This window comes from Apis mellifera, linkage group LG10 (assembly GCF_003254395.2).
Source record: "Apis mellifera strain DH4 linkage group LG10, Amel_HAv3.1, whole genome shotgun sequence".
NCBI classification, from domain to species: Eukaryota; Metazoa; Arthropoda; class Insecta; order Hymenoptera; family Apidae; genus Apis; species Apis mellifera.
Window position 1 is genome coordinate 11,376,323 of NC_037647.1, and position 14,785 is coordinate 11,391,107.

Here is a 14,785-nt window from a genome sequence, read left to right on the forward strand (position 1 = left end):
TGAATTACAATAATATTTTCCGATTCAACTTTTCGATCGATATATAAAAATCGATCGGAAATTTTTATCAAGTTTTTTTTTTTTTTACAAATAGCCTGAATGGAGGAAGTGCAGCAACGATGAAAGGATCGAAACAGCGGCCGGCCGCGGAATACGGACGTGGACCCCTTCGAGGTGCCACACTTAAGGTGAAATAAAAGTAAAGAAAACGGGCACGTAGAACACGTGAGAGGAGATCCGGATACACGGGGACACGCAACGCAGATCTGCTGCGCGTGGCTCCTGATTGGCTGGCTCCCGTAAATACAGCGGGAGGGTACGTTTCGTCGTTTCAACAGTATATTACAGCCTGATTATTTCGGACGGAGAAGGCTTGCCAACTTTCACCTTGCGAATGTCGATATCGTTCCGCTTCGATTAAACTTCCACTCGAGAATGGGAAAACTTCATCATTTCGGTGTCATTTCGGTTTTAATAAACCGTTCTCGAAATCTTCGACTCGGATGATAAAGAAGAGAGCGAATTGAACTTGTTCGACTGATTATTTTTAGATTATTCTTTTATCTCGATATTGACTTTATCGATCGAGAAAGGATATAATTAACGGATATTGTTTTAAAATTGTCGATGGAAGTAATTGGATAATTGATCGAATCGATGATAATAAGAATGGAGATAGAAGGAAAAGGAGAGGTAAAACGAATCGGCAACTTCGTTGTTACGGTAACAATCATTTAATCGAACATGAGTTTTTTTTTTTTTTTCTTTTTATAAATAAAATCCACATATTTCTGACTTTATACAAATTACAATTCGCAGCCACCGACCATTGCAACACAGGATACAATGTCAACGAGAATTCGTGGATCGAGTAAGGAAGGACAATAAGAGATAGATGTATAATAAGATATAAAAAGATTGATTTTCATTTATATATATGTATATATATATATATATAGATCGCGAAAAAATAGTTGATAAATGAGTATCTCTCCGGGGAATTCGAACATCGTGTATTGTCACCTCCATCGGTCGATCCATCGAAGGCTCGTGGTCCATTTGACGACGATAATAACTCTAAATACGCATAATTCGATTTTATATATATATATAATATAATAATATATATAATATATATATATATATATATATATATATATATATATTATTGCAAGGATCGAATTTTCTGGAAGGAGAGGAAAAAAAAAGAAAGAAAGGGAAGGAAAATTTAGAGGACGAGTAATAAAATACAAAAAGTAAAAAAAAAAAAAAAAAAAAAAAAAAAAAGAAAGAAAACCCGTAAACAAGCCTCGACAGATACAACCGCCAAGTACAAAAAAAAAAAAAAGAAAAGAGAACTGCAACGTGAGTATCTTTAAACAACCTTGAAAAGAATGTCCTTAAACAATCCTAAAACCGTCGTCGTACACATCGTTGTTGTGTACGTTGAGTCGAGATAAAAAGTTGAGAAAGGAAAGACTTACGGAAAGGAAGGAAGAGGAAGGAGTGAAGAAAAACTTAAATAAAAAGCGACAGAAAACGATCGACTAACTTATTAAGATAAGCCGACGGAAAAGAGAGGGAGAGATAGAGAGGGAGAGAGAGAGAGAGAGAGAAGGAAAGAAAATAAATAAAACAAAAAAACGCGGGACACAATCCGTGTGAAAGTATATAATATAAAAGCGATATAAATAAAACGAGAGAATTTACTTAATTTAAGAAGAAGAAAAAAGAAAAAAAAAACAAAAAAAAAAAAAGGAGGGAGGGAGAAGAAGTAAAAATTAAGAAACGTATTTGGAAGAGCTTAGGTACATCCGTAGCGAGGCCATACGCGTGGCCGCGCCTCGCGTAGTTTTCGTCACTTCCTCTTACGTCTGTTATTATGTTACACCTATTTATATATGTATACATATGTATCTCTGCGCCGAGCTTAGGAATTTGCCTCTGGAATCAAGAACAAGAGATGGACAAAATTTGAACGGTCCGAGGTAATCAAAACTTATTGTTTTTTTTTTTTCACTTCAATATACATTATCTATTTGAACACGGAGCAACATCGACTAACCCGGAGATAATTGTAATAACAGCGCCGAAACGGTCGAGGTACGAAGAACGATTTGCGTATACGTATATATATATATATATATATATATATATATATATATATATATATATATATATATATATATATATGTATGTATTACGACGAAGATGATATTTAAATATTTTAAATTAAGATTATTGTTATTATTATTATTATTAAAAAAAAAAAGAAAAAAGATAAATTCTGGAAGGAATGTAAATTTAATTGGTTAATCAGCTGCAAAGGGAAGGGCGAGGAGAGGCGGCGGAGGGAGAGGGGAGGGTGAGGGAATCGGAGGGAGAGGGAAATAGGAAGAGTAAGAGATGAGAGAGATCGAAATTTTTTTTTTCTTTTTTTCTTTTTTTCTTCTTTTTTTTTCTTTTTTTTTTTTTTTTTCGCTTTGCCCCCACCAGGTTGTCGTTCCAGGAGCAAATTCCTCGACTTACATACGTATAATATATGTATATATATATATATATATGATCTACGTTGAAGATATGCTTTATCCATAGAATTATCCATAGACAGAATTATAGAATTTTTTTTTTCGTTCTCGCATTCTCATTCTACTTATATTCTACGTATATAATATATGCATATATATATATATATATATATATTATGTATACGCACGTACCCGCGTACGTGTGCCCTGTTATCGTCGATAACGTATATATATGTACACACCGCGCTACAGTGGGGGGTTTCCACTCACTTCGAACTTCGTCAATGTATAATAACACAGCACGAGAGATCATCTCACTTCACCTCCGTCGTCTTCGTACACTGTCCATCCACATCACGTCGGCCGAATACGCGCGTTCGTCGAGGTCCAAAACACGGAAGGCTTCTCTTTACCCATTTCCACGAGATTCTCTTCGTTCCCTTTCCATATCGCACCACCACCGCTCCTCGGTATCTATACTATACACAATCGCACAAACACATCGTTCGTCTCGGCCCTCGGCGTTTTTACCACTTCTTTTCTTCTCCCTTTCTTCCTTTCTTACCGACGGAGCTGCTCGACAGCATCCGTATCGACGTAAAATTCCCCCAGATCCCGGGACGAAGTAAACTCGATCCTAGTCGAGGATCGGTGCGTTAGGAGAAGGAGGAGTGGGGGGGGGGGGCGGGGAGGAAGACGAAGAGAGAAGAGGCGCCGAAGAGGACGATTCCTTCTAATCCCTGCCGATCCTCTTGTGAATTTGTTGGTGCTTTATCAAGTGTGCCTTCTGCCTGAACGCCTTGCCGCACACCTCGCACCTGAACGGTTTCTCGCCCGTGTGCGTTCTCAGATGCACCTTGATGTTGCTCTTGTTGAGGAAGCCCCTGTTGCAGATGGTGCATCTGTGCACGGGTTTCTCTTTGCCCCCGATCAACCCCGACTCGGTCCCGTAGGGCAGCGCCGTCGCCCCCGTTGCCGGGCTCTTCTTGGACGGGTTCTGGGAGGCGGGTGCCGGCCTCGACCTCTTCCTGGGGTGGGAGGGGGCCGCGAAGGAGGAGTGCAACAGGTGGTCGGGGCTGCACGAGGTGGACACCCTGCCGGGCGGGCTGACGGGCGGGTACGGGCTGGTCGAGGACGGCGTCTCGCCGCACGACGTGTTCTGCAGCGCCGCGTTCGCCGACTGCAGTCTCGCGTTGATCAACGGCGCGTAGCCGTGCGTCAACAGGCTTTGCAGCGTGGACCCGTGCTGCTGCGCCTGCGCCGAGGGTGTCGCTGTCCCGTATATCTGCGAATAGGGGCTCGGCGAGGTGGTCTCCTGCGCCTTCGGCGAGCACGCGGTGTCGATCCAGTCGGCAATGTCGATCCAATCCCTCGACGCCTCCGGGTCGTGCTCCGACCCCGGCCCGTTCCCGCCGCCCGGCACCGTCGTATCGGCTATCGCCGACCCTATTATCTCCGCTATGTCCTCGATGTCGTAGTCGACCGGCTGCGACGATTGCGGCAACTGTTGCTGATGATGCTGATGCTGATGATGCTGCTGCTGTTGCTGCTGCTGCTGCTGCTGTTGATGCTGCTGCTGTTGCTGTTGCTGCTGCTGCTGCTGCTTCTGGCTACTACCCTGAGGGCAAGGGGTGCTCGAGGACACGACCGGTGGCTCGTAGTACTCCTGATTGGAGGATGAGGTGGGCGAGGAGGAGGGCAAGGAGGGCCTCTGCGCGGAGGAGGCTATGGTGTGATAATGATGGCCCGGTATCCCGTTGATGCTCAGATGACCGGTGTACCCGGTGAAGGGGGGGAGGGGTTTCAACTCGGCCAACGATTGGGCGGAGGCAACCCCGACCGAGGAGCCCAGGAGCAGGGTGTCCCAAGCGTCTTGCAAGCCGGCCGCCGTTTGCTTCACGTCGGGCGGCTCGAGGAAGTCGGGCCCCGTGGCGCCCCACGGGGACAGCAGCAGACTGTCGACCCCGACCACCTCGGCCGGCGAACCGCCGACCACGATCCCCGTCCCCTGGCTGCTGTGCGGCGGCTCGACCCCGGACGAGGTGAGGTGGGGGGGCGCCGCGGGCGGCCCCGACTGGGTCTCGTACTTCATCTCGATCAGCTGGACGGTCGGCGGCGACACCGCGTCGTTGTTGGGCAACGGGCCGCCGCGATCGGCCGCCGCCGTCGACGGCGACGGCGCCCGCTTCCCCCGCCCGGCCGGGGATACGACGAGCCCCGGGTACGCTAGCGCCTCCTCCCCCTCGTCCACAACCTCCCCCGATTGGTCGACGACCGCGAGGGGGTAGTCTAGCTTCCTCCTCGACGTCCCTTCGACGACGACCTTCCCTGTCCTTTGTTGCTGTTGCTGTTGTTGATGATGGTGGTGGTGATGGTGGCGGTGACGTTGGTGGTGGTCCTGATCGGTGGAGGGGGGGTACTCGACGTGCTTGGCGCAGGAGGGTCTGGGGGGGAGGAGGAGGGGGGGCGGGTCCTCGGGGGTGTCGTTCCGGGGGCGCTGGGCGGACGAGGTCCTGGGTGGGGAGGGGGAGGTGGTGGAGAGCAAGGAGGTGAGGAGGGTGGCGTTGAAGGTGGACGACGAGGAGGGCGGCGACGTCGAGACGCTGCTCCCCGCCCTTCGTTCCTCCGCTCGTGCCTTGCCCGGATACTCCTCCGTCTTGATCCGGACGTTCAGGGACGACAGGATTCCGTTCAATGGGTCGGGCGCGTTCTCGGTCTCGTTCTGGTGCTGGGCCTCCGAGGTGGAGGCGGTGGTGGCGAGGAGCGCGGAGAGGATTAGATTGCCGGCCGAAGACGACGACGAGGACGATGACGAGGATGATGAGGAGGACGACGACGAGGATGGTTGAGGCGGTGACGAGGCGATGCCGTAGACGGTGGAGGGCGAGGCTACGGCATCGGTGTCCGCGCGGCCGAGGCCCTGCGTGGAGCACGAAGGAGGCAAGTTGGGGGGGATGCCGTACGGCGTGGACGCGTTCCTGCACGTGGACGCGGTCGACTGGTGATGGGGGTGGTGATGGGGGTGGTGGTGGTGGCGTGGTTGGTGGGGCGGGCTGGTGGTGGCGTTACGGGTCGCGGGCGAACAGAACTGGAAGGCGCCGCTACCAGCGTTGTTGTCCGGTGCCCCCTCGTCGATCCTTGGGGGTCCAGGGGTCGAGGGGAAGAGGGAACCAGGATTCCACCAGGGATCCACTCTACTGCCGGGGGTGGTGCAACCGCCAACGGCGCCGCGGGGACCTGAAACAGACAATTTTCATTTTTTTCGAACAACTTCCCTTTCCCTTTTCTTCGATTAGTCGAGTCGAGTCGAGTCGAGTCGAGTCGAGCGGGTTGTTGTTTCGAGGATTGTTCCTCGAGGATAGGATACGTTTTCTTTTTTCTTTTTTTTAACGGGTTAATAACAACGCGTGCCGGGTACGCGATGTAAAATACGCGCGCGCGCGCGCGCGTGTGTGTGTGCGCACGAGGAGCGTGTGTATCGCGAAGTTAAGTAGGCAGATACCACTTCTCTCGAGAAGAAAGACTTGCTCCTGTTAACTAGGTTAGTGGCACGCTAGCCAGCCACGGCTCGGTACACTCGACCAACCAAATTGCCGCGTTTAAAAATATATTTATTCGAACGATCGTCGCTAGCGAAAAGTATCGAAAAAGGGGGGAGAGAAATGATAAAAATTCGTTCGAAAAAATAAAATAATCGGAACAATAATGAGATCGAATCGAAAATCCTAGAGATTTCCAAAGTTTAAGAATCCTAGGAAAAGACAAAGCTCGAAGAAAAAAAAGTCGAAAGAGATGGAATCGAAAATCTTAGAGATCCCTAGATTTAAGAATCTTAGACGAAGCTCGAAGAAAAAGAAGCCGAAAGAGATCGAGTCGAAAATCCTAGAGATCCCTAGATTTAAGAATCCTAGGAAAAAAGGAGGAGGAAGAAAGAAACGTTCGTTCAAAAAAATACAACGAAAATAAAATAGTCAATCAAAAGAGATGGAATCGAAAATCCTAGAGATCCCTAGATTCAAGAATCCTAGAAAAAAAAACTCGAAGAAAAAACTCGAAGAAAAAAAGGAGGAGGAAGAAAGAAACGTTTGTGCGAAAAAATACAACGAAAATAAAATAACCAGTCAAAAGAGATGGAATCGAAAATGCTAGAGATCCCTAGATTTAAGAATCCTAGGCAAAAAGACGAAGAAAAAGAGATCAAAAATGCTAGAGATTCCTAGATTTAAGAATCCTAGACGAAACTCGAAGAAAAAGAGATCGAAAATCCTAGAGATCCCTAGATTTAAGAATCCTAGACGAGGCTCGAAGAGAAAGAGATCGAAAATCCTAGAGATCCCTAGATTTAAGAATCCTAGGCAAAAAAATACGAAGCTCGAAGAAAAGAAGAAGAGAAAGAGATCGGGTCGAAAAATCCTAGAGATCCCTAGATTTAGAAGAATCCTAGGAAAAGGAATAAGAACGCGACGAATCGAGCCTTTATCCCGATTCTTTATTTCCATTCGATATCGGCTCGCGATCTCTCTCTCTTCCCCGATACTCCTCGATTGACACATCCGCGTGGCCGTAGGATCACGTCATGGGAATCATGCAAATGGTCGGGCACGTACACGTACGCGTACACGTACGGGAGCCCCTTCCCTCCCCTCCTCGCGGCTCGAGGAGAGCACGCCGTATCCGTCCTTGTCGTCGGTTAGAACCCCGTCCTTGTCGATTGCGGACGAGCGCTGGTAGACGAGCGTTGGAGGTCCCCGCTCGCGGGACCGAGGGACACGGGGAGGGGGGGGGGGAGCTGCCGTGACGTGTTCGCCGTGGGTACCGTTACTCCAATGGCGTGGACTCCCCCACTCCTCGACCGCTCCGCGGATCGATCAGAAGGAAGGGGGAGGAACAACGGTCCCACTTTTTCGAGCCTACGACAATGTCTCAGTGAGCTACTTATCAATGGGATCACCGGGTATCCGACCGATTCGCCTTTATCGATTTACCGAAGATAACGTCTCGACTTCGCTTTGGAACGCGCGTGTTTCAAATTTTATATATATATATATATATATATATATATATATATCACTGAGGAGGATATCGAGGAGATAATTCTATTCGATAATTATTATTCCGATAATTTCGAATACGAAGAGAAAAATCGAATTACCTCGTACGAAGAATCAGAGAAAAAAAGGGAAGGAAGGGATTCTCTTTACCGATCCCGATCGAGCGAATAATTGGCGCGCGTTTTCGAAACGAAAAAGGAGCCGCATCCGCGACCGCTCGTGACTATACGCCGAAACTATACCGCGCTCGCGTTATAGTGGGGGCCCGAAGTAGGCCGGAGCACCGTTACAGCCCGGTGCACGGGTCGAAGCCTACGCAAATCGGCTAGATTTTGTCCGGATGGCTTTCCTTTTCGTTGCGAAAAATGGCGCGTGCGAGCCATTGGTCCCCGCGCTGGCACACTTTTCGCACACGGACGATCGGATCGGATCGGATCGTCCATCGCCTCCTCGATCGCTCCTCTCCCCAACCCCTTCAAATCCAATTTACTTTTTTCCAAATGCAACCGCGTTACACAAATTTCAAAGGGAATTTTGAATTTTGAATTTTTAATAATCACCTGAAGGGGAAGGGAGGAGGGGTTATTGTTTATCGTTTCTTCGAGCGCTCGCACTTGTCCCGGGCCCACTGTGGTTCACTGATGGGTAAACTATATCCGAGCGTGGCGCGGTGTACACGGCGTACAAGGGGAAACGGAAGTAGGTCGAAGCACCGTTACGAGTGTTGCGCTCGTACGGAGAGGTGGCCTACGCAAAACCAGTCGGATTTTGCTAGGCGCGCGAGCCATGGCTTTCCTTTTCGTTACGAAAAATGGCGCGTGCGAATCGCGGTTCCCCATCACGGTGACCCACATTGGCGAGAAACGAGCCACGCTCGTACTCGTTGCACGCACGCGCCGAGACCATCTCGAGTAGAATCGTGGAATTCGCGATTTTTCGGATCGAGACTCTTCCCTTTCCTTCCCTTTTCTTTCTTGCTATTTCGCTTTTTTATCGGGTACAAAACATCGAGGATAAATATATTTTTGAGGGAAGAAATGATGATATTTTTCAAGGAAGGAGATCGGCCATTTAGATCGTATTAGCGAGGAATGCGTTTCGTCGACTTTCGCGTTTAATCGCGTTTCCGAGCGGCGGAGATAAACGGGTTGAAATGAGGGTGTTATCTATCGTAGCGGTACATATTGGAACGGGGTTATATTTAGAACCTTCATTAGCTATGGAGCGATTAAGCTCGGGTTAATGTGGGTTATTTGGACGAAGTATTTTGGATAAGTAAACAGGCGACAAGAGCGAGATTACTTTCGTTCGAGAATTGCACTCGAGTCTCGTGATAAATAAAAAAAAAGAAAAAATCCCTCTTGGAACGGAAATTCCACGCTCGCGTGGAAATCGAAGACTTGAACGCCGGCAAAAGCGTAACGCCTTCCCCCGTAGCGCTTCGCATTCCTCCGTGCAAAAATACCTCTTCGAATCACTTCTCAATATTCGTCAAATATAATTTTTGTACGATGAAAATTTTGATATCCGAAAGAAAATTAAATCTAAGAAAAAAAATCGCTTGACCGCGAGGCGAGCGAAGAGGATGCTTATCTGCCGCGAGAGAAATTGCCCCCCCCCCCCCCTCGCCGAAGTTCCGAGCGAACTGCGCCGCTCCGGTATTCGCCTCAATGTCGACATCGAAATGCGTCGTAGCCTCGTAGAGGCGCGTACGAAGCGCGTACGCGAGGGAACCTGGCACCGGAGGTGCTGCCAACGGAGAAAGTGCGCCGACTATTAAGGTAAAGGTTAAAAGAAGACGAGGGAGAGGAGGGAATAAAATCGAGGCGAACGTCCGCGGTGAGAGAAGAAAGAAAGAAAGAAAAAAGGAAAAAAAGAAAAAAATCGATCTCTCGTTGTAATCTCGGCGAGATTACGAGCGAGATATAAATTCGAATCCCTACCCCCCTCCCCGCCGATTGACGCGCGATTCGAATTCGCGGTTAATCGAATCGAAGGGATCGATGCAGATGTGGAATCGATCGAGAGGGAGGAGGAGGAGGAGGAGGAGGAGAAAGAGTAGCGGTACTCTTAGCGAGAGATCCACCGGCGATGAACAAAGCGAGGCGAGCACGAGAGGGACGCGACCGTGGACGCGAGTCTCTTGGCCGAGGTATATCTATAGATCGCTTGCGGAACTGACGAGTCGGAAGCCCGCCCCCCACTCCTCTCCTCCCCCCTCCCTCCCTCCCTCCGTTAGCCCGGCTTTGGAATACCGGTTAATGTGGTACACTGACCTACTCTCGAGCCACGCCGCTACCACCGGGGAATACCCCACCACTCTGTTATTCTCTCTTCCTTCTCGTTCCTCTCTCCTTCCTTATCCCTCCACAGGCATTCCCTTTCTGCCTCCGTAATTCTATCTCCCTCTCTCTCTCTCGCCCCGTCTTGGAATCGTATCCAGGCTCTCCCCACATCTCTCTCTTTCTTCTTCCTTCACTCGGTTTGGTCCTCCGTAAAAACAGCCTCCCCGTGACGTGACGTCTTTTCCTACCGGGTCTTGCTTACAATTTCACAGCCGCTTCCTCTTTCTTCGTCCTCGATTCTCTCCGTTCCCGGAAGATCCAGTGCAGAATGCGCGCGCATCGAAAGTTTCGTCGAGAGAAGATTAAGGGGGAAAAAAAATATTAAAAGGTTGAGGAAGAAGAGGATCGAGCCTCCCTTCGTAAACTTGGAACGATTCGATCGGATACGGGACGAAATATATATATATATATATATATATATATATCTCGAACTCGAGGAGGAGTAGGAGAAGGCTCGACGAGATGTTTACTCTCGAAGAGAGAGAGAGAGAGAAAAGAAGAAGAAAAAGAAGGAGAAGGTGTATATATATATATATATAATACACTTGCTGAAAACGCGACCAATATGCAATATTGGAGCATTGACCTAGGTCGAATCTGTCCAATTTACTCGAGCGTGACGAATTTTCCCGGGAATATGTTGGCCGACCGACCGACCGTGCTCGTAATTGGCCGAAATACGAGCACACCGGCGAGAAATCGAACCGAATGCTCGTGACACTGACACTGCACGCTCGAGCCAATCGTGGATTGGCATCGTGGAGCAACGAACCGCCTCGCGAGATGTCTACAACCTCACGCCAACACGTCGATCCCCCCATCTCTCCTACTCCTCTCCCCTCCCACTCGAGGCCGTCCGCTGAAGCTAAAGGAAGTCACTCGGGAGAAATTTCACCTCGCCAGCCTCCGTCTCTCTCTCTCTCTTTCGTCTCCGCGTATATAATCTTCCTTATTCCTACTTCGTCCCTCTTCTTCGCTCCTCGATATCCGAATACCTTAATAGCCGTGTCGCCTTCTCTAAATGTCAAAGAACCAACGAGAGAGAGAGAGAAAGAAAGATGGAGAGAGAGAGAGACGCTCGCGTTGCTCGCCGATATCTAGCTTTTTTTGCGCGTGTAATAAACGCGTACGTGTATATACGTGTATAAATATATATATATCGTACGATGTGTGGGTAAGGTACGCGTTCGACGCTCGATGGAAATTGCGCGACGAGGGATTCGAAATTTCGTGGTCTCGGTCAAGGACAAGGACGTTGTTTTCGAATAAAGAGGTGCAGTAACAGTGCAGTATAATTGGTTTTCTCGGGGGGGAAGAGGAGACGAGTAAAACGAGGCGATCGGTTACGATCGTAAATTTACAACGCGAACGGGGAAAGACGAGAGAGAGAGAGAGAGAGAGGCAAACACGACAAAAGTAGAATTTATTCGTTCGAACGGATGGATCGCCCGGACACGGGGCTTATGATTTGTCGTTTCTCGAAAGAAGGAGAGACGGGCGCACGCTGGTGGAAACGGCACACACACACACACACACACACACACTCGAGGCTAGGCGATTGCGGCACCAAGATCGCCAACCAAGATCGTGAACAAAGATATCTCGTAAAATAAATATCTTCCAGAAACGGTTTTACCCTCGTTATTATTATTCAACGGTTAACTTTAACTGTCGTTTCGCTCGCCGCGAAAACACAATTTCCCAACCCATATAAATATACACGACGATGGCGCAATTTCATTGTATCATTGCAATCCCTCTCTCGGTTCTAATTTTTAACGTTCGAATCTTTCCAGAAATTTTGAACACACAATTCTAATTATAGAAAGTAGTAAGAATAATAGTTAGGTGGGTAAAAAAGAAGAGATTTCGAGGAAAGAAAGATGTCAAATTTTTACGAGAAAATTTCGTACGTTGATATATATAAATATATATATATATTGGATACACGCGGTCCGAAATACCGAAATGCTTTCATGCTGCGGAGGATCCTCCTTTATGACACGGTTACCAGTACCCGTTACTAACTGTTAGGTTTTAGTGCCAGGTCCCACTGACACGTTGCGAACGGCCTCTCGAAACGAATCGAAGGATAACGATATTTTCAATTGTCAATTTCCTCAATCACGATATTTGTTTGCGCGTAAAATTTTTTTCGATTTTTTTTTCTTTTCTTAATCCAATCGTTCCTCGTTGGATATTGATTTTTTTCACGCGAGCCAAGATTCGTGCCTGTTAAATCTCCAATCGATTATAATAAATACGTTCTTTTTTTTTTTTATCTTTTCGCGTATCACAATTCGGTAAGATTTCCATACACCGATTCAAATTTCCTATAAATTATATAAATACAATTTCCACTATCCGCGTTACGTAAAATACCAATTTTTCTTCTCTCTCTCTCTTACGCTCTTCAAAACAGGCGTATCGGACGGTTTATTATCCGATAAATTCGCCAGATATAATCTTTTTTTACGCCGTGTTTCCTCGATTTCTCAATTTCTAGTGTCTTCGACTTCTTACTGGGTCGCATCGGTAGCACTCTCTAAAGAATTCTTCCTCAACACTGTTCCGGAAGAATTCCAGTCCATTCAAACAAGTAGACCTGACCTTCCTTCACGATATATATATATATATATATATATATATATACACCACGAATTAAGAGTTAGCGAGTTAAAATTTAACATCGTCGATCGAGGATGATAACAACCTCGCCACGAGGTCGTTAAAATACATAAGAGAGAGAGAGAGGGAGGGAGGGAGCTCGAGAGAGAAAAAAGGAGAAAAAAAGTCGGCCGGAATTCGCAAGTTGGATCGTGAATACGAGACACGGGTTCTATCGTTAGAAAGCGTGGTAACTCGAGTGACGTATGTGGTACAAGAAATTCTGAGCAGGAATCGATTCATAAAAATGCAACGACGTTTCGTTCCCGTTTCTCCTTCGAATCTATCGAATCTGTCGAATTTATCGCGCGCCAAATTCGATTTCTTTTTTTCCTCGAGTATTTGCAATACTTTTAAACCCTTCCTTCGCTCGATGGCTGGATCCTCTTATTAATCTTTCGATTATAAAGATAAAAATCCAGCGATCGAGGGGAGGAGGGATTTGACGAGAGAGAAATATAATAATGGGATAATTACATATGAGCAGCGTGGTATCCAGAGTGGAATTGTTGATGTCCTCAGGACCTTCCCTCACAAATCTATTCACTTCAGAACGAGACACTTGTCTTTTTGGTAGTCCTTCTTCTTCCGGTTCCTCTCCTCGAAGAAAACGAAGGTGTATATCAAGATCACTTGTACGAGGACTTCACCTGTCACGGCTTAGCACCGAGGAAAAAGGGGGCGAGAGACAGACAGACAGACAGACAGACAGAGAAAACGATGGACGATTTTTGAACGGAACAACAAAGAAGTGGGAAGAGAAGGAGAGAAAAAATGGAAAGAAAATAAAAGAGAGAAAGGGAGAGACGGTACTTTTATCCCCCCCCCCCCCTCCTTTGCGTATCTCGAACGAGCACAAAATCCGCGATGTCCGTGATGTACACCGATGATTCGATCGAGAATCGATCCGATCCCGATCCCGGAGGATGATCGAGGAGGGCAGAGAGGTTGGCCGACTGCTCGAAACTTTCACTGCTCCGACGACGAAACTGCCCTTCCTCCTCCTCTTCTCTTCCTCGTGTTCTTCTTCTTCCTCCTCCTCCCCTTCTCCCCATCCAACAACACTGTCACCACCCTCGCCGGATCGCCCGATACGCGTCCCGGCATAGATCGGCTTCGAGTGGATTCGAGGTTCCCCTCGGGACGGGAGGCAAGGGCGGCCCTTGACCTTGTCCACAGGCCCCCCCTCCTCTTCTTCTCCTCGTGCTTCCTCCTCTTCCTCTTCCTCCTCTTCTTTCGAGAAACACTCGAAACTTCCTTCTTCGATGATAGATCACGATACGCAAGATCACGATCCGATTCCAAGTATTATATTATATACCGAGCTTCTCTTCGCGAATCTTTCTCCAGTACTTCGATGTTCACTCGCGGGAAAATTGAAAATTTCCTTCTCTCCCCTCGGGTTGGGGGGGAAAAAGAAGGAAGAAAAAACTCTTTCCTCCTGTCTCGCCGATTCCGTACTATCCTTGCGTTCCGGTTGATTCGCGTCACGTGAAGCGGACGGAGGGAGAGAGAGAGAGAGGGAGGGAGGAAGGAAAGGAGAGAAGACAGTGAAAAGACGTAGCGAGCATTAGGGGTGGGAAGGAGGGTGGGGAGACAGAGAGAGAAAGGAAAGGGAAGGAGAGAGAAAGAGAGAAAGGAAAGAGAGAGATAGCGAAAGAGGGAGGCCTCGTAGATGTAGCACGTCACGCAGGAGAGAGGCCTGTGGCTCGCGTGGCGCCGGACGAGATGCGACTAATTCCTAAAAGTAGGCGAGGAAGAAACGAACTGGATGGCCTGTGGGCCCTTACTGCGAGGGGTCTTACGAGGTGCCGACCGACAGGGGCCCCTACTTGCGTGCGAGCGGCCGCACTAGGGGAGAGGGGGGACCCTCGAACGCCCCCCTCCACTCGCCCGAGCGTATACCTTCTTCCCCCTCCCCTCCCTCGGCGCTGCTCTTCTTCCACCACCTTCGCTCTCCTCTTCCACATTTTCCAGTCGTACCTACGACTTTCCACCACCTTTGATTCGAATCCCTCCCCTCCTATATCCGATGCATGTCCGATTTGTGATCGAGCGAGCTCGGATCCCGATCGAGATTCTTTCTTTCTTTTCGAACGAAAAAGGGGAGATTAAGATTCCGAGAGATCGACGAGAATTTGAATTCGAGAAATTAATATCGAGAATAGCGCCATTCTTTCGATTTTGCCATCAG

The 14,785-nt window shown here is 48.1% G+C and overlaps 1 protein-coding gene across 1 annotated transcript; it reads right to left on the reverse strand.

Moving 5' to 3' along the window:
- Positions 1–3,058: 3,058 nt before the first annotated feature.
- LOC724334 (ras-interacting protein RIP3) lies at positions 3,059–13,698 on the reverse strand. Its single transcript, XM_006569199.3, has 3 exons — positions 13,652–13,698; positions 13,069–13,235; positions 3,059–5,765 (listed from the first exon to the last, which is right to left on the reverse strand). Exons 1-3 carry the CDS (start codon positions 13,696–13,698, stop codon positions 3,262–3,264), a joined length of 2,718 nt encoding a protein of 905 aa, XP_006569262.2. The 3' UTR covers positions 3,059–3,261.
- Positions 13,699–14,785: the final 1,087 nt, after the last annotated feature.